This window comes from Solea solea, chromosome 1, assembly GCF_958295425.1.
Source record: "Solea solea chromosome 1, fSolSol10.1, whole genome shotgun sequence".
NCBI classification, from domain to species: domain Eukaryota; kingdom Metazoa; phylum Chordata; class Actinopteri; order Pleuronectiformes; family Soleidae; genus Solea; species Solea solea.
In genome coordinates this window covers 33,274,116-33,301,143 of record NC_081134.1, presented here as the reverse complement: position 1 = coordinate 33,301,143, position 27,028 = coordinate 33,274,116, and the positions used below count along the sequence as shown (strand labels likewise).

The 27,028-nt window shown below is 40.8% G+C and overlaps 4 protein-coding genes and 1 long non-coding RNA gene across 7 annotated transcripts in view; 1 reads left to right on the top strand and 4 right to left on the bottom strand.

The window, feature by feature from the left end:
* The window catches only part of oxsr1b (oxidative stress responsive kinase 1b), a 35,902-nt gene extending 26,291 nt beyond the window's left edge, over positions 1–9,611 (bottom strand). The window contains exons 1-2 of one of the 2 annotated variants that reach the window (XM_058635028.1): positions 8,939–9,611; positions 1,373–1,485 (exon numbers count right to left, since the gene is read on the bottom strand). In XM_058635028.1, the coding sequence (XP_058491011.1) occupies positions 1,373–1,485; positions 8,939–9,008 (183 nt within the window). In that variant the 5' untranslated portion in view covers positions 9,009–9,611. The remainder of the gene's footprint in view (positions 1–1,372; positions 1,486–8,938) is intronic. The other variant, XM_058635035.1, reaches the window with a different exon arrangement.
* Positions 9,612–10,008: 397 nt separating this feature from the next.
* Positions 10,009–14,430, bottom strand: myd88 (MYD88 innate immune signal transduction adaptor). Its single transcript, XM_058638993.1, has 5 exons — positions 13,942–14,430; positions 13,047–13,169; positions 11,247–11,424; positions 11,025–11,116; positions 10,009–10,925 (listed from the first exon to the last, which is right to left on the bottom strand). The coding sequence occupies exons 1-5, from the start codon at positions 14,249–14,251 to the stop codon at positions 10,771–10,773; spliced, it is 858 nt and encodes a 285-aa protein (XP_058494976.1). The 5' UTR covers positions 14,252–14,430; the 3' UTR covers positions 10,009–10,770.
* An 867-nt stretch (positions 14,431–15,297) lies between these two features.
* Positions 15,298–22,163, bottom strand: cry-dash (cryptochrome DASH). The gene is made up of 14 exons (XM_058638981.1): positions 21,949–22,163; positions 20,680–20,852; positions 19,351–19,444; positions 19,129–19,259; positions 18,615–18,763; positions 18,150–18,238; positions 17,867–17,940; positions 17,666–17,755; positions 17,493–17,572; positions 17,352–17,411; positions 17,108–17,265; positions 16,899–17,018; positions 16,556–16,732; positions 15,298–15,797 (listed from the first exon to the last, which is right to left on the bottom strand). The coding sequence occupies exons 1-14, from the start codon at positions 22,012–22,014 to the stop codon at positions 15,690–15,692; spliced, it is 1,569 nt and encodes a 522-aa protein (XP_058494964.1). The 5' UTR covers positions 22,015–22,163; the 3' UTR covers positions 15,298–15,689.
* Positions 18,673–19,945, top strand: LOC131465985 (uncharacterized). The gene is made up of 2 exons (XR_009241365.1): positions 18,673–18,795; positions 18,880–19,945. It is a non-coding gene; the product is annotated as an uncharacterized LOC131465985 (long non-coding RNA).
* Positions 22,164–25,226: 3,063 nt separating the features above from the next.
* Positions 25,227–27,028, bottom strand: part of map3k22 (mitogen-activated protein kinase kinase kinase 22) — a 38,859-nt gene continuing 37,057 nt past the window's right edge. For both annotated transcript variants that reach the window (XM_058629841.1, XM_058629850.1), the window contains exon 18: positions 25,227–25,548. In XM_058629841.1, the coding sequence (XP_058485824.1) occupies positions 25,320–25,548 (229 nt within the window). In that variant the 3' untranslated portion in view covers positions 25,227–25,319. The remainder of the gene's footprint in view (positions 25,549–27,028) is intronic.

Below are 27,028 nucleotides of genomic sequence, written 5' to 3'. Positions count from 1 at the left end.
TGCCAGAAAATGCGAAGTTCACTTGAACACTTCTTAATAGCTGTCGAGTCAATGTGAAAATTGATTCCTACTATCGAGTGTAGTGAACCAAATATGACGAACGCAATCTAAAACAAGAGCTGTGACACTTTTATTGTTGTACATGTAGATAAAGGCAGTGCACTAAAAACGGGAAACAAACCTTCTCTTCATTTTATTGGGCCTGACTCACTCAAAAGCACCAACCCACCTTTGACTGGCTGTTTCACTACAATGACAAATGCACACTGAAATATGTGACAGGTTATTGCTCACTGACACTGAATAATTTCACAGGTAAGGATAAAGACATGCAGGCCTTTTAAGCTGCTTCTTTAGAGGAGCAATCCAAGTTCAATTTAATGCTTCCTCACCATTTAAGCGGGTACTCAGCAGGCTGTGGAATTGGTTTTGAGTTGGTGGGGGTTGTGGGGTGGTGGTGGGGGTTGTGGGGGGGTGGGGTTTGGCAGGAAATTCAACCTCACTGAAGTCCATGTGACCGCCTGCTCCGAGAATCCTGGAGTAACATTCTTCTGATTCATCCTGCAAATAACGCGGGGAGGAGGTGTTCCTGCACAGTTTAATGTTACCAGTGTGTAGTGAGAAACCTGCCAGCAATCTCGAATCACGATCTTCCCATGCACACACGTACAGTCTTACACAATATTTAGTTTCCAGACTTCTGGATGACAACTGGGGGTGAGGATTGGAAAAACCATCAATCAAGCTTGTGGTCTTGGTTCATAACAAGTGATTTCCTGGTGTCCACATTCGTACTAAGTGACAAAACATAACTCTGTCCAAGATTATTCTGAAGGTAGTGCGACACATTTTCTCATTCAAAGCTATATAAAAAAAAAACACTAAAACCAACCAATTAAAACAAGATGAATTGACAACTATATGCTAGATCATCTACAAAGTTAGAATACAGGCCACAAACAAGCACACGATCATCTCTATCTGCAGGGCAACGCCATGTAATCCTTCCACTTCTCGAGATAAATCAGATACCACATCATACAGCAAGCAATGTGCTGAGCATGATTGCATTGAGATGATAAAGACACAATGGAGCCCTCGGGAAGAAGTCGCATGGTGGTCTAATGGTTTCCTGGCAATAGACTTTCAAAATACAACCAGAGCAGTGTTTGAAGTGACAGGGATGATTGGATGGAGGCTTCGGAGGAAACCAGTAAATGAAAAGCAGAGGTGGCAATGACTCCTCACACATCCACACACTAACAGAACAGAAGAGGTGAAACCTTCAATGAAAGATGATATTGGAAACCAGAAGCTTCCTTTAATCAAACACGAGAAGTAAGAAATCCTCAGTGACGCTGCATTTTCTTACCAGGAGCTCGTCCATACTGGTTTGGCACTTCTCTAAGTTGATTCGTTTGATGGCCACCTTCTCTTTGCGTGGTACACAGTAGGCTGCTTGGACCACAGCTGTGGCTCCGCTCCCTGAAACAGACCAAACAAAATACCATCACATTAATTATGATTCAATATAATAAACCAGGGAATGCAAGACTTCCTGTTCTCATACAATCACATTGACAAGGCTTTAATGCATTACCTAAAAACCCTCCTGACTTCAAGAAGACCGAACAGTGCTCAGCTTCGACCATTCACGAGATTTTTTTCTGTGCTACAGCTCATCTGTCTGCTCATCAATCATGAATCAGCTTTTCCAAATCCTGGGCCGACAGAGCAGTCCGACAGGGACCAGTGGTTCAGCTAAACCGAGACTTTTCCCAAGTAGATGATCCTGCCCCCAAGGCTCAGGTCAGCATGTAATTTAGAAACACATTGTCTCCCGCCCCCCTTTTTGGGATTTTATGTTGTTGGTACATTCATCATTTGATGGTTGTGTTCACCGATGACAATTATTTCTCATAACAGTGAATATCACAAGACAGGAAATGCCAGTAGCTAATAAACAAAGATTACAGAAGTACTTACATATGAAAAGAAATGCAATATAGTTTGGCCCTGAAGTCAAAAGGCAAATGTAAAGACGAAGGAGAAAGGATTGCAGACACGATTTATGACCCCTAGAGAGGGAGAATTCATCAGATCTGAACAACGTAACAGTTAAATACTTTTTCAAATGTGAAGTCTTTTTCTGGAAACTATAAATCAGCCTAATTTTCCATGCTTCTAAGATGTTTAAGACTTGCTGAATGATGGCAACAGTTGAAGGAAGTTGAAGCTAAACGTGCAAACCGACCCTCTACTCGTGCCACTTGAGCACAAAATGAAATTTTAATGATTACAAAAAGAAAGCACAAGTTTATCAGCGTTAATATTGTGGCAGTGGTGACAGATATATTAGATTGGGTGCTGTTAAGTGTAAAGATAATGCTTCCTAAGGAAGCCACCCCCACTTGGGCCTGTGAGAGTGCAGCTCTGCTCTTCTCTCCACTGAAGAGATGCAAACACGTACAGCAGCACTATAAATGCTATTGTGTAATTCTATACCATAGTGTAATTTAACTGTACAGTGGTCATATTTAAAACCATGCACACATGGCCACTTCCATTACATCTCTGATGTATACGTGAAGCTGAGCTGCTGGGAGCACATTCTCCTCTGGCTACAACCGGCTCTGGTGAGAAAAATTGCCAGTGGATCTGGTTCCCCCTTCAGTAAGCTTTTCCTAACCTTCCATGCCCTCAACTTAGCTATGCCTAGATACAAAGTGCTCATTGTTTGTAGTTTTCACTGAGCCAGCAGTGTATGGTGGTTAAAAGTAAGGGCTACTTTAAAAAAGGGTGGTTTTCTGATTTTAATTAAAAAGTATAGCTCTCCCTGAAGATGAGGCCAACTTTTATTAAACCGTTTTAATTCAAGATAATTATGACCTCAGGCTGTACAAACCTTTTCAATTTCAGCACACACTGAGATTAAGAATACACTTTGCTCTAAAAGATAATCCAATAAAATTGCAATTTCCTTGTAATTTCCTGCAATTTACAGAAAGCCAGGGTCACTTGAATCATCGTACGTGCAAAAGTCTGCATCCAGCTGCTACGGCGGGTGCCATGTACTGACTGGCAACCTCTGATAACGTGCGGTTGGCCTTGCTCAACTCTCCAGCATCCAAGTAATCATGACTCCACCATTGCTCAAAACTAAGAGGCTGAACTTAGCTGTAAATATATCCTACATCCCCCTCTCATAACCACCACCACCAATGCCAAACAAACTCCTGGAGTCTCACCAGTGATGGGGAGTTCAGTCCTCAGAGGACCACTGGAGTGTAAATACCTCCACAAAAACAAACAGCCAGTCGTCAGGGGTGGCTGGACAAGTTAGAAAGCATATGTTCTTGTTAGAAAGCATGTGCACTGAGTGTGTGTGTGAAAGATGGGGAAAAAGGGGGTCATTGTTAGGTTTTCAGAGGGCCAGGTCAGGGGTCACAGAGACTCTATGAGCCGTTTTAGTCCCATAGAGGCTCAATCAAGCAGTCAGCTGGGATCTTGAGTTAATATGGTCCTGGTGCTCTTTGATATTTGGTACTTCCAAGTTTAGCACAAGGTTATTCTGCTCAGAGAAGTAACATCTCAACTATTTGTATCCAGTTACATGATAATACATCAACTGGCTTTTGACATTCCAAACAAAGCTGTGAATTTTGCAATTAGCCTAGATGCTAACAAGGTCGACCATTCTCGTCACCTTACGCCTCCTTTCCACCAAGCGGTGCAACACAGTTCAGCTCGACACCCTGATCCAAAGATGTGACCCTGAACTTCCGATTCTACCCGTGTGGGCCAGATGGCGATAGCTGCGTCAGCTATGTAAATAGCGCAATGTCATAACAGCACAACAGTGTCGCCCGCCAATAAAGTCAACGGAGAAGAACACGACACAGTTAACACAGGGTAACATAATGCTGACATTTATAAATGCAAGGAACATCTGTCCGAATGTTAAATCGCATAACTATCCAACGGGTCACTCGACAGGTTTCAAACTTGTCGGGGTGACTTACTGAGGGCACCGGTGTGTGCAGTGCTGACTTTGACATTGTTTGGATAAGAAATAAAATAGATATTGGCAAAAGGGTTAGGGTTTGTGTTTTTCCCTACCATCTCACAGAAGTGATGATTCTCCGTCCAATCAACGGAAACAGTGTGTCAAGGAACTCTACCACTGTGCTTGGTACCCACCAGAGGGGTGCCAAAAACTGGGACAGTATTGGTCATTATTTTGGCTACCTTCTCAATATTGTACACGGGAATAATTGGGTAACTTACCCACCTGAACCTTGGTAGCTACACACCGTCACATCTTTATTATTCAGATAAAATTATCACCGCACTCTCCATTGGAATGAGAGGACGTACAGGGTCAGCCTCACAAAGGGAAGCACTGAAACTGAAGCAGCAGCAGCAGCAGGGCTTTGAAAGACTCATGCCAAAATCTAATCTGCTAAATAGTCTGGCACAGACTTAAAGGCTGAAGATCAAGGAGTAGGTGTGTGTGTGTTTGAAATCAAAGTCAAATGCATTAATTGTTAAACCATTCAAATATTTAGCAAATACTTGGTTTGAAAGTTGTTCTGCTGACACTTTCCATTTCCAGAGGCACAACAACAACATTTGGCTTGTTTTGAAGTGGATGCCTAAATCAAATCTATATATTAAGTTACCAAATTAGACAAAATCAAATGAAGATGTTCCCACTGCCAGCTGAAAATGTGATGTGCTGGCATGGTTGAAGGACACCAAGTAAAGTAAACCGAGTCAGTTTGTTGATTTCCATTTTGTTTCTGAACTTTTCCTCCAACATTTCCATTACATTTTCTTTGTGTAAACATTTAAAAAAGGCTCATGAAAAATAGCCTGAAGCAAATGCAGGTTTGCCTGTTCTTCGGTGTGCCAAAGGAAACCTCACAACATCTAAAAGGACAACCTAACCTACAATATATTTCACCAATTTATCTGAGTCCCATTCTCACTCTAATCTGTGTTAAAATTAGACTTCAGTTTCAAAATCCTCATCCTTTTTTAAAAAAAATCTGAACTGCATGTGCTACAGTCAGCTCCAGCTCTGCATGTAAAGGTCTCCCCCGCTTGATCTTTAAACAAAATTGCAGACGGCATAAATCGACTTGATCTCTCCTGTGTGGGAAAATATTGACAAAATAATCATGATCTTTGAAATAGGTAGCCTGTGTTTTATGTAAGCATGTTTCCTCCAAACAAGTCAAGCTTAGCATGGGAAAGACTTGCGAGTACTATACATTATCCTGGCAATGTGTGAAGGGGACACACACAAGGCTGGCGCTTTCCCTTCATAAAAAGAATTTATTTAAGGGACTTAAGGTCACGCCATAATTTCCATGCAAAAACTTGCAGACCTGGAAAGTGTTGTGCTACATGGACAATGTGCAGTTGGTCTCCATGGTCAGAAAACATTGGGGTGCTTGTGTATGCACGATAAGAGTGCACACAATCCATTGCGGACATGGGCAGATGACCACATCTATGTCACACAGAACGTAGCAACAACTCGGTAATACAGACGTATGAATCCAGCCTTAAACATCTCCATCCAATAATGAGGGCGTGCCATTGCCCCTTTGATTAGGCGAGTTTCAAGACAGAACATCTGCTGTTCCCCAGGTTCATTATATACACAAAAAGGTGCACAGTGTACAGTAATCTCTTATCAGATTAGCTTGGCCATGAATTAGCTTCTTAATGGACTCGGTCACTGTGCAAGCCCTGTGTCAATGTCCTCCTTCATGCACTATGACCGACAGTGTGGCAGCAGCAGTTTGTCTTCCCTGCCCTCGCCAGGCACCTTTGCCGCCTGACGTCAGTCATCTTTCCTGTATTACATTTCCTCTGCATACCTGGCTGACATTCCACACATTATTCAAAGGTACTTTAAGAGATATCACATATGATAAGCCAGTGCTTTCATTTTCAACGCCCCGTTTCTCCGTTTTTGTAATATTGTCATCGTGAATGAGGCCTGGACATTGAAGATTACATTAAATTAAACAAATGTCCGCCTGCTGTTGTGGCACATTTCCTAGAGGATGATCACACCGACACCGAGGGACAAGCAACAGTGAGGAAACATGGTTGCTGTTGGATACAAACAGTGACAGCAGAAAGTTTCCAGCCCAGATTTGCCACCATTAATGATCCAAAGTTTATTCTAAAAATCAGAGAGCGAGAGAGAGAGAGAGAGAGAGAGAGGGAGAGAGAGAGGGGGAGAGGGAGAGCGAGAAAGAGAGGGAGAGAGCGAGAGAGAAAGAGAGGGAGAGAGAGAGAGAGAGAGAGAGCTGTACTCTTTTTGTTTTAAACATGGGCTCAGTCCAGTATGATCTGATGCTCGCTGGGGCAAAAAGAATGGGTGTGAACTGTGTACGTCCTCTATCGCTGGGGAAGTAACCAAAACAATAGCTCTGCTGGACATGCAGGGTATCCACAGTCGGTTCTCAGAACACCAACGTTTCAGCAGAGCTGCAGAGATGTAGAATGACACAGCTTATACAACAGTATCTCCCCAGCAGCGTCTGTAAAAAAAAAAAAGAGGGAGTTTCCACTGGGAAAGGAAACAGCTCGCGTTTCTGTAACAGCCTTCTAGGAATGTACAAGTCCAAGTTCTATACAGTATTAGGTAATACATTATTAACTGATGGCGAGAAAATTCACAGACCTAATAAAACGGGCTCTGCTGATTTACTCAGCAATCCCATTAGTATATAAAATGTGAGCAATGCCACAAGTCTAAGTAAAAAGGCAATGCATTTCACCTGCCGCAATGAGGAGAAGGCAAACTACGGACAGTAGCCTGTAATGACCAAAATTAATGTACTTTGCAGTACTCAAGTCACGACAGCCGACCTTGACAATTTCAACCATACACAATTCAAATGATGTCACTGTCACCATCTGTGCAGTTCTATAAAGTCATCAAATCCTCGTTATATGGCATCTATATGACAAGTTTCCAGAGAAAGTTAAACTGTTGACATGTTTTACAAGTGGGCGAAACGCAAGCAAACGTCAAGACCACACAGTGTGATGACAGGTCTACAGCTATTCAGTGCTGATTTACAGCGTAATAAAATGTCTAAAAGATAAAATCGCAGCAACTCAAACACAAAATTTAACTTTTTAAAAACTTCTGCTGGGAATGTGGTCACCAAGCAAAAACGGCTTAAGAGTTCCATGGGAGAGATGACTAGGTTTAATTTGAACAGAAACAGATGCCAAATAGGGGGAGTTTTCCTGTTTGATTATAAGGTCCCTTGAGAGAGAGAGCTTCACAGAGAGGCCTCTCCCAATTTAGATGATGTACAAGGTGAAACAGATCCTTTAAACTTTAAGAACACAACAAGACCCCACATTAATACATGTATAAAACAAGGGGGGAACTCATTTCTAAACCTAAGTTAAACCATTTGCTTAAATCCAAGTATGCATGCTGCAGTCCAGTCTTGAAATTGTCTGACCAGTTTTGTACTCATGTTGATGATTTATGTCAAACATTCTGTGAAAGAAAACGCCATAGAACTGGTTTCTGTACAAGAGGGGCTTTATCTCCGTGCATGCTAAACCCCCTGCTCAAAATTTTCAAGAAACTGAGAGGAAACGTAGAAATGGGTTAAAGTTAAATTAAAATCTTTTAAAAATACACAAAGAGGTCAATAGAGCCTGCAGAACGAACCTTCTATATACATGCAGATTCCCTGTAGAGGAAGCACTCATTACTCGGGTAAAGTAAACCAGAAGCACAAACTAACCGATTTGAGAGGACAATACTATGCTTATACATTACACAGTCCTTCTTATTCTCCTTCTTCTGTCTTAACAAAGTCTGCTAAAGGTAGGACAGGATCATCCATTAGGAGGGTGGGACATTTCAGAACTTCATCAAGAGTAAAAAAGGAGTCACTCAAGATTCGACACTGCACAGAGAAACGTGAAATGCACCTCCTGACACATGCTAAACTGAGAAAATCTGAGATACGTGCCAAGCAATTACTGGGATTTTAGACCGATTTGGCCTGGCAACAACTAACTTGACAGATTGAAAAAGAGAAGTGTTCGTGTTTATTTTCAGTATTTATGTAATTATTAAATGAGGTTTCCCCTTTGTTTATTTTAGGAATACCCAGAAAAACAGATACATCTCCAAAGAGTTCTAACAAAACTGGATTATTTAAGGCAGTAAATTGCCTCAATAGTAATAAGTAATAAGTAACAGTAATTGGTTTGGGGAAAAGAGTTCTTGGAAATGCAACTTAGTTACAGAAATAAGATGATATTCAGTATACATATTCAGTATACATACTTAACTGTTTTAATTGGTCTAAGTATCCTTTAAAGCACAGCATTAATATGCTTAATTATTACTAATATTATAACTTTGAGAAGGGGGTGATATCACTTGTGGAACCTTCCCTGCAGGTTAGGTTCTGTCATTGCCATGGGGACTGGTACAGTCAATACAATTAGTATTGTAATATTCTTGATATTTAACTGGTGTGACGCCCTCGGGCTAAATCACATGCTAACTGTTCACATAAATAATCGCCTGCACAATGAAAGTGGTTATTTTCCAGCACATAGTCAGAGCCTGCCTTGACAGTAACGTTATATGTTGCTCGTTTACTACTTCGGCATAGAGCCGGCGGGCGGAGTGACCGCTTGTAACGGCTCTGAGTCGCAACACCGCCCGGGTAGAATTTGCAAGTTAAAGAACGCAAATGAACCCAAACCGAACTGAACAAAAAGAAGATTCCCCCACTTCATATCGCTTGACAGAAAGTAGACGTACTGCTTGCTTATGCTTAGCCCCCTTCTCAAACACGGAGACAACCCCACACATTCACAGGCTGTTAGTGAACACAAACGTCAAGCTAACAAGCTAATGATCACATACCAATCACCTCGTGTAGCTCATAGTCATCTTTGTTGATGGACCATGGTTGGGAGCTCAAGTCCTCCGACATGGCTGAGGGATGCGCTGGCTGGGGCCGTGCTATCTGTAGAGACGTGGTGAATCCAAAGGCTGTGCGTAAAAAGAAGTCAAAGTAATCCAAACAGCAGCAACAAGGGCGACACTTCCCCTTCTTGGCGAATCCTGCAGCACTCCTGTCATTCCCAAAGTTTGACACTAGCCTAGCAGCCCCGCCTACCGCATTCCTACTGAGCTAATGTGGACCTTCCCGGCGGACATATTGGGTGTGGGCTGACAGACTGCAAAAGCTCCAGAATGAGCACGAGTCAATGGAGGAAATGATTGCTGCCGGTAGTTGGCGACTTGGCGGCCAATGAAGAGCTGAAGAGGTATAGCGGAACTTAAAAGCACCTGGCGTCCCCGCTGTTCAAAGCTCGCCGTACATAACCCCTCGTTAACTACTTTCCCACAAAATATGGCTGTTGTTTTAATCTTCAACACACACATAAGTCACAAAAGTGTGACTGAAAATGGGTAAAAAAATGTTCAGGTTCCGCCACACTTTCAATGGTGACCTGTCGTTGTGTATGTTTTAATTTCTGCCCCGAGCTTAGTTTTGCAGGCATAGTTTCTCCTCATATAGCTGTCAAACCCCACATTTAGTTGCTCAGATTTTACGTATAATCCCCAGTCTATCCACATTTTGAACCCTTAGATAGTTAAACCACGTTTAAGTATTAATCAGGCTGCCAACATTTTTCCTGAGAGTCAAAATGTAGGGCACGTACGGTTCCAAAATAAAACACAGTGAATGATGAGAGAGGCGTGTTGCAGATTAGAGGCATCCTGCCCTTCTGATTGGCCAGCACCACGTATGGTGCTCTGTGATTGGATGACGAACATGTGCACGTACCCTTCCTGGTTTATTGCAGCTTCCACTTAGCGACACCTGTGGTGGTGTGTTTTATTACGTGCAAGAAACAATCACGACATGAAGTGGAGATATTATATTATATTATATTATATTACATTATATTTATAAATGACAACTGTTGTTGCAAAATGCATTATATTTATTGTGAAAAAATATTCATACGAATTACATACATTATATTTTCCTTTTCTGAGACTGTTCGAAACACTGTTCTAAAAAATACAAGTCAAAGGTGAAGGCATCATGGTAAAAGAGAAAGTAAGGAAGAAAGGCAGCAGGAGTCAGTAACACTTAACACGTGGACGTATCACAATCACAGTATGGCTTCCTCTTTGTGCTTCAATCTTGTCTGAAAGTTGACTTAAGGGAGGAAGTAGCCCGGACAAAAGGAGGGGGAGAGAAAGAGGGAGAGCATTTACAGCGTGTTTGGTCCAAACAAATTCTCTTCTCTTCTACAACTCACATTAATCCAAAATAGTGGCACAATCTGTATTAACACAATAATGGCTTTGTGTTTTCAGAGAACTTTGCTGATATTTTGGCTCCTCCTGCAATCTTGGTGTCATCTTCAAAGGAAGCATGAATGTTGTCAGTGAAATATACAGTACAAGTGGTAAATTCTCTTCTCTTCTACAATTCGCATTAATCCAAAATAGTGGCACAATCTGTTTTAACACAATAATGGCTTTGTGTTTTTAGAGAACTTTGCTGATATTTTGGCTCCATCTTGGTGTCATATACAGAAATATACAGTATTTAAAATAGGGTTAAAATGCCAGCAGGACAAGAGAAATCACAGGCACATTCTTGAACTTGAAATGTTTGATGACATCATCTCTTAAGTGGAATAAAAAACCCATTTTCGCTGTTTGGTCCACAATTATGGGAGGGAAAGTGCTTTGGCCAGCCGCACCCAGAACCAGGTCTGTGTGCAAGGCCTGGTGTAGTCACACAACGTGAGGTAGCGCAGGATGCTGGGGAATGTCCTTTTCATTGACTTATAAACCACTGGGATAAGTCGTCTCTGTTGGGCTCCTGTCAGAGTGAATACAGGAGAAAGAAAATGTTATTTGTTTATAAAAAAAAAAAAACCCTAACCCTAACCCTTACCCGGAAGATAGGACAGAGGCTTACCAGGATTGAGGCTGAGAGCAAACTTAGTCTGAAAGTCACAGGCATCACTGTCAAGATATTCATCAGAAATCACCACAACCATCTTCCTACACCTGCACACATGGTCACATATGTTAGGGAACACAAAAAATGACAAAAAACCAACTACTAAGAGTCAGTTTTTCCAAGTTCAAATCAAAATAAAAAGTCAAATCAACAGAGCAGACCTGTCGTACAACCCACCTCTTCTCAATGAGTTCACTCGTGATGGTCCACACACAGGAGCCAGGGAGGACATCTCTGTCGAACACGCACAGTTTCAGTCTGTGTTCTGTTTGTTCGAGCTGGTGGATCATTTCATAGACGAAATTAAAGTCACTCTGGCAGTAGCAGATGAAGGCGTCAAACAGCTCGGGAGCACCTGCAATCAGTTAAGTGTGATGAAATGAGCAATAAGACAATTCCGTTCATTCCTTTAAAGGTCAATGTTGCTCAAGAGCTTCATACCCACATGTGATAAACATGGAAAAAACCTCACCATATACGTTCCATAGAAGTAAAACATTATATACAGTGCTTAACAAATGTATTAGAGCACCACCTAAATCCACAGCTAAATTAACAGCCTTGTGTTTCAGTAATGGTTAATAAACCAGTATGTAGAAGCTCTTTAACCTAAACGATATTTTTAATGCTAAAGTATAATTATTTTTTGTTATCCATTCATTTTCAAATGTACTGTTTTTATGACAGGTGATCTAATAATTAAATTACATTAAAAAACAACAACACAATGTGCAAAAGTGCAGAGTCGCAGATGTGTCATCAGACTCGCTTCAGCTTTATTTATCAGATCCGACGGAAGTTGAAGCTTTTCCTGTTTGACACCTGACCACAGAAAATTATGTTACTATAATATTACTATGTCAAGGAACAGCAAATACGCCGATTAGTAGAAGAGACAAATAAAATCCCAAATTTGCCAAATTGCTTAGTTTATGGGGCATTTCTATAGAGAGAAGAGAGGCAGATTGCGTGGACAATTCTACAGGAAGTCTGAAGCTGGTGAATGTAATCTGTATACGTTGTTAGAATTATTCAAGGTTCCTCTTTTTCACCAGTTTCACGTGACGTGTATGCATGCGTATGAATCTGTTCTCGTTGTGTGAATGAAGAGCAGTTGCATTAGCAAGTCATAAAAATAGCAGCAACCTCAAAAGTAAACAAATCACGGTTCAATAGCTCAGTTTCACGGATATCTTAGTGTCAACTGTTTCGCAGACATTTAATCTTAGTAGAGGTTTTAATACCGCAGTGTTACATTTACTCAGAAGGTTGTCATGATGCAAAAAAGTCCTAGTACACGGTCAGATTATGATTAATTTCACATAATTGGATCATTAGCACAGCTTCATTTACACATATGCTGTTGTAACTGGTTATATGAACTCTAGCTGCAGCAGAGTTCATATACTGTTGGGGACTTATCTCTTTTTCTTTGAGGCGTTTTAGTACAAAATCTTTATCTACAAAGTAACAAGTCTCAGATAAATGTATGACTCTAAAAACTACTGCAGTATTGGCTCTTTTAATGTCGTGAAGTAGACTTATCAAGCTAAGAACTGCGGTGGAGATATGATTCGTGATATCAGAGGGAATGGTCATTTTGACATCATTATTCTCATTTTCATTCAAAGAAACAAAGATGTTCACTGTCTGTAGAATAAGATGTGTATAGATCAAGACAATAATCAACCTAAAATGATGTTTGCACACACATTTTGGCTTTAACAAATATTCCATTTGAAAATTGCATGACTACTATTAAAAATGCACTTTAGTACAGCACTATGTACTGCCTATTATCTCTGACCAGCATGATTTAACATATTCTGGATTTTCATACTATGTAGCTGTGTAGGTGATGAACTGGTTTAGTCTGACATGTTAACAGCATGTTTATTAACCAATTGCACCGCCTTCTGTACGTTCTTTCATGTATTACAAAGAGGTATATACAGAATAAGTAGGGCTGATACTGACCCTCGGGGTTGTCCCTCAGGGTGATACCACTCTTCTCAGAAGTGGGTTGGACACAGCTGTCCACCACTGGAACCTGCACTGGGGGTTCAGCTGCCTTCTCGCGGTATCTCCTGACATTCTCATCTGGTAAAAGAAGGACGACAAAAATGAACGTGGTGTACACAAGTGCATGTGCACACGTGAACATTAACACGTAGAGGTACAGGTGTATGAACACGGAGAGCTGGGGTTAGAAGTGATAAGCATGATCTGAAACACCTGATGAATCACCTGGAATGAAAGCGTATTATGGGTTTTTTTGTGCTCATCAATGATGCTGCAACAACTTTTGTCAAATATTTTGATTAAATGTTTTGGGAAACAATGATTGACATTTTACACCATTTTTCTGTAAGTAATTATGAGCAAAACAGTTAAAACTGTACTTTTATTTTAATAATCCTTAATAATTACTGTCAAAACACTACTAATATTAACAGACATGACTGTGTCAAACTCATTTTTGTTCAGGAGCAGTAAAATAATAGCATAATAACCTTTAAACAACAAATGCATTCTTTTATAAAACATATCATGAACAACCTGACATTTCTTGCGAACAATTTTATGACTCAGTTTACCTTTTTTACGTGTGCATTACAACTTACAGATCACAGTGGATCAAAATCATTTGAACATAGCCCTCAGGTGGGCCAGTTCTGGCACGCGGGCAGTACGTTTGACGTTGCAAAAGCTGTAATTGATCAGTTGTAATCGAGATCATGTATAATATACATGATCTCGATGACAGTTTTTGCCTCAACGGAATTCACGCATGTGACTCACTTCCGGAAGTACAAACTGAATCAATAGATTGATCGACATCCATCATTTTTCCAGACCGACGTGAACGCACCAATCTGAGGGCGAAGATCCTCCAAAACGTCGTTTCTTTCCAGCTTCATCAGGATTGACAGCAACTTCCCCACGGTCGCGTCTTTGTTGCGAGCCTGCCAATTGTCCAGAATCGCGTCGGTGGGGTTTTTGGTCGTTTTGTAGTTCACGATCTCCAGGTACGTGAAGCCCATCTCCTCGGCCACAGCCATCCAGTCCGCGGCCACGGTGTTCCTGGGGTTCAGGTAGAGTGCCAGCTTCTTCCTCACCGTCACGTTCAGCGCGATGAGAGGAACCGTCTCCAGGTCGCATTCGGCATCAGAGCAGGCCATTTAGGGGGAAAAGACTGTTAGCGGAACCTCCGCGAGATGACGGTTAAATGAAAATGCGAAATCCGTGATTATAGTGAGGACAGACTGGGAGTTGTTGTGAAGTTCTGGGATCCACAGGCTGACCTGGCCTGACGACAGAACCCGGAAGTGATGACAGGTTGTTGTGCGTCACGCACAGGAGGAGTTACACCATGAAAACCAATGGGAAAGAAGTACACACGACATGTATTATTTTATTTATTATTATCTCTCTTGGGCAATGGGCATAAGTGAATGTGGTAGCCCGGCTCTTTTCAAACATTCGGTTCTGTTGGCTCGGCTCTTCCGGCTCCCTAACGGCTTTTCACTTATGCCGCTTTTCCACTTCCTGGTCCCGGCACGGCATGGTTGGTTTTGTGATATTTAATAATCAAAAAGCAAAGTATAACAAATGGTGGACCTCTTCGCTCATCCCTCTATTTACAAAGCACGCCAGGAAACTACGGTGGCCTTCAGAAAGGATGTTTTTTGTTTTTTTCTCGAAAATGAGAAACTCACTCTGTGGCAGATTTGTCCATTAGGGCTTCCGTAGAAACATGGCAGCCCTCTGTAAAGCAAGGACCTTGCTTACAGCACACAAAACACACCAATTTTATTTTTAAATAAAAGCCCTTTTTCTTCTTTTAATGCAATTATATACTTGCTAACTAGCCTTCCTAAATGTAACATATGAGGCCACTGTTTTGGTACGATGTTGTAACACCATTGCCCTCTGTGAATACATGCAATTTTGGAAACAAAGATTAAGATTAATGAATTTGCCTCGATTAGATCCAGTTTATTTGATTATTAGATGTTTTGCGCCTTTATTTAGAAATCTTCCCCACACAATCATTTAATACGTTGATTTTTTATTCCTCCTAAATTCAAACTATTTTAACATTTACGCGCTGCAGATTATGTATACTTTAGCTTGTCCATGGTTCTGAAAGAACAGCTTATCATTGTCACTTATATGGGGCAAATAATAGTGTTGTTATACTTATATATATATATAGCAGAAAACATTGCAGCTTACATGTTTTATTTTGTAAATAAATAAATTTAAAAACACACACACACACACACACACACTACACACGCAGCTCAATAGACATTAACAATGAAGAAAAGAATCAGGTAAAAACCACAGTCCCTTGTTCCTGTTCCTGCTGTAAAAAAGGAAACACAGAAAAGTGTTTCTTAAGAACTCAGAGCATAAATATAGATCAGTCCAGTTCAAGTATTCAACTCTACGCAGACACACATATTTCTTCCTATTCCACAACTTCTCACGGCGACACAGTGCGCAGCACAGACTTTATAACAAAATAATCAGTTTAACATCAGTGGGACGGAATTCCATCCCCTGAGCATCATCCATGTTTGTAGTGTTGGTTTGTTTGGTATTAATGGCACGTCACAGGTTTTTGCTTCTGGAGAAGTAGAAATCTATGCCTCTGTTCCCATGCTGTTTTGGAGTCTGCGATGGGCCTTTCCTCCCTCTTGGTGAAGGCCCTGAGGCACTCTGGAAAAAAATACAGCAGAACAAAAGGTTTAAAAGATTAGTTAAAAAAAAATATTGTATTTAAATAAATTAATTGTATCTATCTGGTATAACAGCTAACCCAATCTAGAGGGTTGCACTCCTAATCTCTTCTTCGTAATATTTAATCATTTAACCTCTTTGGACTCCAATACAAATCAAAATGATAGCATTTCAGAGGTTTGGAAGCCTCACTTGCTTCTTTTTTTTAATTTTAAATACTGAACACTGTGTTTTAGAAGCAAATCGTATGACCTGTCATACATTCTGTTTTGAGAACATAATCTGTAATCAGACAGACGTTATCGAGAAAAACATTAATCAGACCATCCATCACACTTCTCAGTAAAGAAACAGGTTCTACAGATGTTGTATCACTTCTGCCCAAGAAATATTACACTATGGGGACACTTATAAGTATAGAAAACATTCCCATTTAAGAAACTGATTAATCGATTATCAAAATAGTTGATGATTAATTTAGTCATTGATTCATCGTTCCAGCCCTTTCACAGTGTGTTTATCTGAACTGCAACTGGGTAGAAGGGTAGAAGAAAATAGTTTAAAACAAAAATACTGAAGTAAAAGTACAGCATAATACTTTACTCAAGTATTTCAAACAAAGTCAAATTCCACCACTATTGTTTGCAGCTATAATCAAAAAAAAGAAGCTATGGCAGCAGCAGCAGCAGCAGCATCATGTTATCATTCTACCCACTTCCCTTTTCTCAAACACCCACCGCTTTCTTGTTAGCGTGTCTGCTCCATTCAGGCGCCATGACCACGGGAGTGGGGTAGGTCTCGCCAAGGGACACGTGAGCATGAGACAGTGTGGCAGAGCTGAGGGTCCACGGTGTGTGCACATCACCTCCCCTGATGCCCTGCAACTCTGGAACCCACTGCCGGACATAGTCGCCCTGAAGCAGAAGCATAAAGTAAATCTGTGACTCAAGTTTCCACAAGTTTCATCACCATCATGTGAGCATCTGCAACAAAGTGACTCAGACGTGTTGTTATGTAACGAAAACCATCAAAACAGTAGTTACAATAAAACGGAAATAAATAAAAAAAAACCCAACTTACATTGTTGTCATAGTCGAGGCCTTGTTTGATCATGTTGAACTTCCTGTTCTCTCTGGGGTCATTTCCTACGCCGGCACTGTAAAGCCAGTTGCCGTAGTTGCTGCAGACATCATGGTCCACCTTTGAAAGGACATTTTAAATAAAAAATGATTACATACTGTACACTAAATATATACGAGATGACGACACTATCTGACCTCACTACTCACCAGGAGGTATTCAAACCACTCGGCTCCCATTCTCCAGTCCAGGCCAAGATCCTTTGTGAGGAAGCTGGCAACGTTTTGTCGCCCCCTGTTGGACATGAAGCCTGTCAGTGCCAACTCTCTCATGTTGGCATCGACAAAGGGAACTCCTGTGCGTCCCTCTGTGATAATAAAATACAGGTATAGTCAGCAACTATTCAAACACTTACTTTATTTTATGAGGAGAGACAAAGGGGGGAGGACAAACCTTTCCATGCATTGAAGAGCTTCATGTCTTTTTTCCATGGCACTGATTTGTCTTGAAGTCCTGAAGTAAAAAGGATTTATTAGCAGTGAATGAATAAAATAAGTATATAAAAAAGGGGCGGAAACCTTAAGCTAACATTACCTTTGACCTGGAACAGTCTGTTTCCGTACTTGGCAGCCACAAATTTGAAGTAATCCCTCCACAAAAGCTCAAAAATCACCCTGTGAAGACATCAGAGAGTGGGAGTGATGTTTTCTACCGTATTATTACTGATTTAATGTAAAAGATCCTAGTCTTCTATCGTCAATATTTACCAGTATGTGCTCTGATTGGCTGTCCGCTCCCTCTCGTACTGCTTGATCTGGTGATAAATGTACCTGGGCGAAATGCAGCCAATCGCCAGCCTAGAGAGTCAGGAAAGCACCATGAACGATACGGTATTTTTTACAAGACTTGCACACACAGAACATCAGATTAATCAGTTTTGAGCAGAGGAGGAAATTAAAAACACTCACCAAGGTGCGAATTTAGTGGAATAGTCTGCACCGATTAAGCCGTTACGAGTCTCCTTATAGGACGCAACAGCATTCTACAAAAAAAACAATATGTTTTATAGATATATGTATATGTACATATATATATATATATATATATATATATATATATATTAAAAAAACATATATGTACAAATATATATATGTACAAATATATATTTATATTTATATGTATAAACACATACGTATAAAAAAAAATATTTTTACCGGTTTTACGACCAACAACTACTGATTCTGTACTCACAGTGTCCCAGAAATAGTGTTGGACTCTGGCCAGAGCCTGACTTTCACCACCAGTGCAAGGGAAGGCCGAGCGAGGATCAGTCACAGGCTCTGTGTGTGTGTGTGTGTGTGGGGGGGGGGGGGAATAGAAAAGCATATCAGCATCAGACTGCTTCATTCAGTTTAAACACTCCCCGGTGTGTATTAAGACAAACAGAATCATAAAAGCTTAATCATACACATATAAAGTGAGGCGGCGTGCTCGCGGGAACTTAATGAGAATTCTGTCCTCAGCTGTTTTCCCCTATTAGATTCTAATAACAATCGCAGTATGGATTTACTTTATGTGTTATTGGTGCTACATTTACATAAAAATCTATTATATAAGCACATAAAATCAACACATAGAAATCTACTTTGACAAAGTGAGAGCCAGAGAGACTCTGTATGGATTTAACCAGGTGTAATACACACTACTGATGGTCACCTGTCTGCTGCAGGTCCTCCGCTGTGGGAATGGCTCCCTCGTCCAGTCCTGGAGGAAGAGGCTTCAGCTGCTCTGGGGTTGGAAACACAGGCCTCACGCTGCTCTGGGTCTCCACTGCCTTCCGGAACTGAGTGTACACATCAGGCAGCCTAACGTACCGGGAGGAGATATAATAAAAACGGTAAGGGCACATTCACATGCTGCATCTAATAGTGTGTGGAAGACTCCAGAGGTGTTGTAAACTGAGGTGCTTCTGTCGCATCAGGAAGTCAGAAAATCAAAACAGATGTGGAGGATATAGCGGTAACAAATGGATGGATGGATGTCAGGAGCGTTGTCTGGATCATGGGAGGTTCACAGTTTATCTCAGAGTCGTCAAAGACCAGTTAGACGTACTTGACTATCAAAAGACACATTGTAAGAGCTCACTGCATTACAAAAACATGGAAGACAAGCACAACTTCAACACAAATGTGTGGTCTTCGACACTTAGACAGGCGATATCCTCGCTCACCGCGACACGTGATGAAATGGCAGATCATCTCTGTGGTACAGCGTCGACCCCCAGCAGGTACGAACTTTCACCTTCAACCGTGCACAGACATCCTTCACGTTTTTCTCCACACTCAGCTCTTCTGAAGTCACCTGGGGGGCATGAAACAGCGTCAAATTCATCAGATGATGCAGTAAAACCGATGCTAATAAGAAATGGGTGTTTGTGTTTTCTGTACTGTACCTCTTCGTGAAAAGCCACGGTGCTGACTGAGCCCAGTTGCTTGATGAGCTCGGCGACAACATCCTCCGGTTTACCCCGTCTCACCACCAGGTTGCTGTCACATTCCCACACACACACACACACACAGACAAACATACAAAAATATACATAAGTCCGTGTTCACATGTCTGGGTTCCATGCCAGGCAAGCTGCATCCTGGGTAGAAGGGCGCATAAGCCACCCCCCCACCACCACCACCACTGGCTGGAAAAAAATGATGGTGTGCAACAGCAGTGTTAATTCAAACATAACCCCCCCATAAGACCAGGTGCATCCTGATCCTGTCATATCTGCTGCTGTGCATCAATACAGTCCTGGAGAGTGGAGGGGGTCTGCACTGAGTGCACACGTAACAGTAACATGACACATAAGCTCATGATCGTTTTCCTCTGTGGAAACATGTTATGGTGTTTTCTGTGTTACATCCATGAAGGATATGAAGCGTGGAGGAAGTCTGCAACGTCGACGGTCCGGTGCATATGAGCAGAAATTGACACTGTTATGCAGAACGTTATGTGTGTAGTTTATAATCACATTAAAATTTGAACGTCTTCAACATGTATTTTAATCCTTTTCAAACACAGAGAATATCGCCGATGACACGTTTGCACATGCACATTTTGCGTTACCGTAATTATGCAACGGTTCGTGCTATCGGAAAAAAATCCGACGGTTTCTGAAAGCTGGGAAGTTGCACATGCAAGCCAACATTGTGGTTATTACGGTAATTCACTCGCACTGTTGCAGGAAGCAGGCGAATCCATGTCTTTGTCGCGAGAGAGGAGAGACTTGGAAAAACGAGTGTACAGTACATAGTTTCCATTTTCACAAAAAAGTTATTGTAAATATGTTTATACTGTTAAAAAAAAATCTAATTTAACATGCAAAATCTGTTTCTGTACAACTGCAGTATTTTTTTCTCTAAAATAAATTTCCATTTTTTGTTTTGTTTCATTTTAAATTGTTAAAACACTATTTTAACATGCAGTCAATTGTAAATAACTGCCAGATATTCAAAGTTATTCTGGAAAAAATGTCAAAAATCACTTATACGGAGGAAAATGGCACTTTTATGGTTAAAATAAGCAGGATATTTTGAGGCTTATAGTATGTGCTAAAGGGTTAAAAGTGTTGTTTTCGCATTTTGAAGCAGACTTAGAAGAAACTAAGAAGAACAACAACCACCTTCATTCTCTGACGTCACTAATTCTCACACTCTGGCCTTTTAAATAGAGCAGTGCAGGAAGACACATCCACAGAGATACAGAAAGTAAAGACAGATTGAATTACCTGCCCTTGTTGACCAGTGTTTTCCTGAGGTCTCTGATGCTGTCCAGCATGAAGCGCAGACGGAAAGGTCCAGTCTTGGGGAAGTTGAAGTTGTACGTTCCCACATAATGTCTTGGGTCGAGACAGTAGAGTGGAACAATGTTCTCTGCGTTTCTTTGAGCCCAGTGGAAAAGCTGCAGGATTGAATTCACAGAAAAACACATTAATAATGTCACCACACTAAAGCAACGATTAACGTGTAATTGATGATTTAATTTGGTCTTTTTTAGAAATATATTATGTAAAATTATTTCTATGCTGATTCTGTCATCTGAAATGAGGAACTATAAACAAAGGTAGCCTAGGGCCGGGCGGAGGTAAAAGGGATTTATTCAGTCAAGCTGTAGAAATCACTTCTGAAACTTTTGTGGGCACTTCTTTGTGTCTAGTCAGTCCTACTTGATTAAAAATGCCAATATGGGCTTTAAATTTGAAACTTCTCTACAACTGTACAGTAAAAATGTTTGATTTCTAGTATGGCAGTAGTCATAGATGTCCTGAACACAACCCTGTCAGTCTTCTGCAGAACGTATGGACATTTTTGGTTGATAATTCTTTCGACAAAAAGTGTCAATATGGGACTTTTATTTTGAAATTTCTCAAAACCTGTACAGTAAAAATGTCTGATGCTAGTAGATATCTGTCCTGAACGCAACCTTTTCATTATTTACTCAGTTTTGAGAGAACTCTCTTTATACAGTTGTTCAAAATCGAGTTATTATGTCTGTGAAACATAGCTGTAAGGACTTTCATTACTTGTTCTAAATGAAAAGATACGGCACTCTTTTTAATTTTGAACACCGGATGTTGATATCGCAGCCGGATATGTGTCCCTCGTTGTAACAGCGGGCTAGACAAACTGGTTTTACTCAGTACCGCGTACATACATTTAAAAACATACACAGACTAATGTGAACATCAAAAATGAGAATGCTCCCATAACAGATTCTCACTCTAACGTCACTGTCGGAGGACAAAAGAGAGGGCTTTTACTTTGAAAAGAAAAGAAAATCCGGAAGTTCGATAATTGTTACGGTGGCTATGTTTTAATTCCTGATATAGCGTGCTCACATGTGTTCACAATGACGATATCCCATTAAATATGACGTGTTAGACACACAAAGTGAGCGGAAACGTTTGTTTGTGTGAGTCATGTCCGCGTTTCTCATGTTGGATAACGAACAACCGAACACACATGATTCGGACTCGTAATCAGATTCCCACTCTTACCTCATTGTCGTGGAGTCGCAGGTCGTTTCTCAGTAAACATATGATGGTTCGGGAGGAGGCAGACATTATTATGATGTAGTTTATGACACGGGTGAGTCGCTTCAGTTCACACGCGGGGTCCGTGTCCTCTCTCTTCCCCTGCTCGGTCTGTCTGCCGTGGTAGTGGAAGTGTCTCCGTCACGTTTTCAGCCACGTCCACGTTACAAAACACCAGGTTGTGTAAGGTTGTTTTCTAAATGCTGCCTCCAGCTGAGTTTAACAGTAGACCGATTAATTGTGTAATTGTTTTTAAACTAATTCACTACTAAAATACAATAGTATTAGGGCTACGTGTAAAAAAACAAACAAAAAAACCCGCATTAATTCTGAGATTATAGTTAGAATTATGAGGAAAAAAGTCGAATTAAGAGATTAAAGTTAGAGTTGTGACGAAAAAAAATTCTGAATTTTGACTTTTTCTTTAATCGCAGAATTCTGACAAAGTCTCAATTCGGACTCCCCCCCCTCATAATTCTGACTTTAATCTCAGAATTCTGAAGGAAAAAAAGTCAGAATTCTGAGATTAAAGTCAGAATTATTAGGGGAAAAAGTCAGAATTATTAGGGGAAAAAGTCAGAATTCTGAGATTAAAGTCAGAGAAAAAAAGAGAAAGAATTCTGAGATTAAATTGAGATTAAAGTCAGATTCTGAGAAAAATATTTATAATTATGATAAAAAACTAAGTGTTCTGACTATAATCTCAGAATTCATGCTTTTGACTTCCTTCCTTTCTTCCATTAAAAATAACTAAAACTAAAAGAGAGAGGAAAATCTAGGAGTAAATAGTGCATTTTTTTAAAATCAGTTGTCGGTTGAAATCTTAATGTGTTGTCTTAATCTATATTTTTAGGATTTATGTCCATGTTCTCCACAGTGTGCGTCCTTATCCTCTCCGTCGATTGTGTTTTTAAATAAACAAACTCATCCGGAATAGTCTTAGACCTTTGATTTATTAAGTTAAATGTACAAAAGATCAACGACATGATACATTTCATGTTTCAAGGCTTTGTCATAAAGACAAAAAAAAAGAGACCGTCCCAATCACAAGCCTCCCAGCCTCCCTCATACTGTACTGTACTGTACTGCCTCATACATCCTCCTGTCTGAATCACAGTACAATCTACTGTATAACGTAGCTATTTCTTCAAATAGATTTTTGTATATAATGTAAAAGAAATTTCATACAAAAGTGCAGAACAAATATGTATTTACAGTATAATCTTTTTTTTTCAGTATAAAAAAACAAAAACTTCAGCATGTCATGTGAGAGTGTGTGTGTGTGTGTGCTCTCTGCTGCTGCTGCTTCGTCTTTATTAAGAAGCATTTTCAGCTTTGGCAGTGAATGTTTGTGTTTACAAACAGGTTCAGATAAGGCACTGGGGGGTCAAAGGTCAGAGGAGATTTGATCACACATTTAAGTGCCACTTTTTCTTTTTTTTTTCTTACAATCACTCAATCAATCCACCTCCAAGAGAACAGCATTTAGTCCGGTCTGTCTTTGCACATCCGACCCTCGTGTTCCGCTTTAATCTCACGTCACATGACGTAAAAAGGCTTGGGGTGGAAGGACACATACTGTGCGCACTGACACGACAACAAAACATCTTCATGAGATGCTTCCTTCATACTAATGTGAGAGGGCTGCAACCATAAATCGATTAAACGGTCACCAATCGATGACTAAATGTACTATTTTTATAATGAGAAATAAAAATGTACAGCGGCTAAAAATGGGAATATAATATTTTTCTGGTTTCTTTGGGCAGCCCATGGCCAAGAGGAAAGAAAACTGGGCTCGTATGGGTGGCACGGTGGAATAGTGGTTAGCACTGTTGCCTCACAGCAAGAAGGTTGCTGGGTTTGATTTTTGGGCTGGGACCATTGCATGTTCAAACCCTTATCTGTTTACGTTGTGCAATTTGTGTTGTTTAATGAAAAAGATCATTTCATAACTGGAAGGTTGCTAGTTAAAATTACAGGACAGGCCAAAGGTTGGGGGTGCCCATGAGCAAGGCACTCAACTCCGCATTGCTACTCCTGCACCTGGGCTTGTGTGTGTTTTCATGACTGGTGTGTAATAAGCATGCATTCACTGTCCCTAATTGTAATTATTTTGCTCCAAATAACAAAGAAATCATTAAAAAAATGAGTCATTTTTTGGTTTGTGGACAAATCAGAACATAGAAAAACATCATTTTTAAAGTTTTTTTTCAACTGATTAATCAAGAAAATAACGGTAATCATAAATAATTGCGAGTTGCAGCCCTACAATGTGATGTCGTTTTGGTCTGTGCAGTCTACTTTGTGCATAGCTGCCGTTACAAAAAGAGAACTAAAAACCGGGCTCTTGAGGTGACCAATACAGAAATCCTGTGTGATGCTAATACTGTACATGACTGAGCGTGTGCGTGTGTATTTGCTCAGGAAAAAGCGTCCGTCTCTGCGACACCGCGATGTTTCTTTGGCCACTTCTGAATGGAACAAGGCAGGAACGGACAGCACGGACTCCAACAGCAGTGCGTTGGTATTGCTTTAACAGATGCTGATGCAGACGTTTGGTTCTTCTTTACATCAGAAAGTCGTTGTCTTTTTTTCTTACAAAGTTTGTGTCAAATAGAAAAATAATCTCCTATGGTTGATTATCTTTGCATGTTGAAAAAAGAAAATGCATGGTATCAAAAGTGCAATATGGGACAGTCCTTCTGCGTGGGGGGGGTGGGGGGGTGTGACAATGCTACGCTTTTAGATGTTAAGAAAAAATCTGACTTACAAATTCACGTTTGTAAGGCGTTGGCGGGTAAAAAATACATTTACTCTCTTCCAAGGTGACGATAGAAAAAGTTGCGTGGCACGACGACTTTGTATGTTTATAAAAAATATCTTTACCACCTTTGATTTCCACTCACAGTTGACGTAAACTGTCCGGCGTCGTACACGTCGTGCCCCACACAAAAACCCCAGACACTGTTCTTGCAGCGGAGTGTAAAGACGCCGCTTCTCTCTTTAACTCGGGTCACTTGTCCTGCTCTTGATAAAAAGGTTTATGAGACCGCTAAGTGCTTTGCTGTCAGCCTTGCTCTTTGGAGAACTCTCTCGGGGTCTGACGGCGGTCAGCCTGGCCTCTCTCTCTGAGGTGAGGTTCTGGACAAGGCAGGTGGTGGAAATACAGGGCAGGAAGTTAGAGAGTGATGCGGAGCCCTGTATGGAGCCTGGGGGACAAGGAAGTGGGGGGGGGGGGGGGGTGGCGGCCCTGGGGACGGGAGGGGAGGCACTGTGGAGCCGTAAAGGACCTCGCAGGACAGGGAGGGGACAGGGGGGTTCCCACACTGGCCTCAGAAGCAGCCCTGGACAAACGAGTGGCTGAGAAGAACGTCGGCGGTGGGCCGCCACTTCTCCTCCACGAACACCTGCCGCAGGAAGTCCCTGCAGGCGTCCGACACGCCCTCCGGAAGCAGAGGCTTCGTGGGCTGCGTGGCGATCTTGAAAATGGCCGCCATGGCCTCGTACTCGGCCCACGGAGGTTTCTGTGTCAACATTTCCACAACAGTGCAGGCGATGCTCCTGAGAAAGACAAAGAAAAAACATCCAGCAGAGGATTAGTCTGATGGTTTGCTCTGTTCATGTATTTAAATAAAGACATATTTAATGCAAATACTGGGTTTGTACATGAATAAAACTTCCATTTAAGATCTCAAATACTACAGTACTATAGTCTTATGAATTCAAACAAATACGTCATCTTATTCTTATAAGCCCTCATTGTGAATTTGGATGTTAAGCTGTCAAGGATTTATTTTTATGCCCCGACACGAAACCTGTTTTTACTGTTGCTATGATTCAATAGCCATGAAATATTACGTTATTTTAACTTCTCACCCTTCCTTGTCAATGATTTATTTTATTTTTGTTTTTAATTGTTTTCTAATTAAATCTCATATATTTTACACCTTTTATGTCTTGGCTGATATGAGCTTAGCAGGAGAGATTAACATATCTTCAGTAGTCAGCTGACTGGACTGATGATGGATGAGAGGTGAAATGTCTTCAACTTAACTCGTCCTAAGTCCAGTTAGAGCTACTGAAGATGACTGTGACCTGGACGACTGAGAACCGTCACAGATGTTCGAGTAAAAATAGTTTTCACCACCGGTTTGTATCTCTTTATTTATGGAGCAAACCATCTGTGGAGATTATCTTTATGAACGTTGAGAAAACAACAACAAACAAAAGGACAGATCTGTTGTTGTCGCGTGTGACTCCTGGAGAGAGGAACCTTTCAAGATTCAAGATGTGTGTGAACTCCAGTGGAACTGTGCAAACTCTCACATGTGGAGGGACTTGGTGTGAGTGTTTAATTCGCTTCTTTATCACAGCAAATCAAAAAGCTACATGGATCGGACGAGAAGCCAAACGCTGCAGACTGTGGGTCCTGAGAAGATTGTCCAGTGATTAGATCCTTCTAGACATTGACCCCGTTTGACTCCGAGTCGCCTTTTTTCAGTTTCTCCTCTTGTTCTTTGGACATATTGATGCTCAAACAAGGCGAGCTGATGAATACATGTTTGCTATTTTGATATTTACTTAAAAAAGCACTCACGAGACACCACAAGAATAGATAAATATAGTCAATTATTGATGTCATGGACGGGGATTACTTTTACTCTCCACCTCAAGAAAACAGTCATTTATCAAGTAAAAATATGTAAAACCTTTTGCGGCCAGATTTTGTAGAAGATGTCAAACGAATGATAATATATTACCTTGTCCTCATGCGATTTTATTTTATTGATTTCAATTGACCCTCTCCTGGACATACTTAAAATATTGCGTCTTGTTCTCATGGACACTTTCGCCCTCTTCCAATTCATGTAAACATTAATAAACGACTTAAATTGTGGTCTGCAAAAGCCTGCAGCTGCTGTTTATATATGCTTTGTGCACTAATTCTCACTAAAGCTAATATCATAATGCTATAGTTCCCTATATTTTACAGGGGTTCATGGCGATTTACTCGTATTGACGAGGTTTTTACTCACATAAA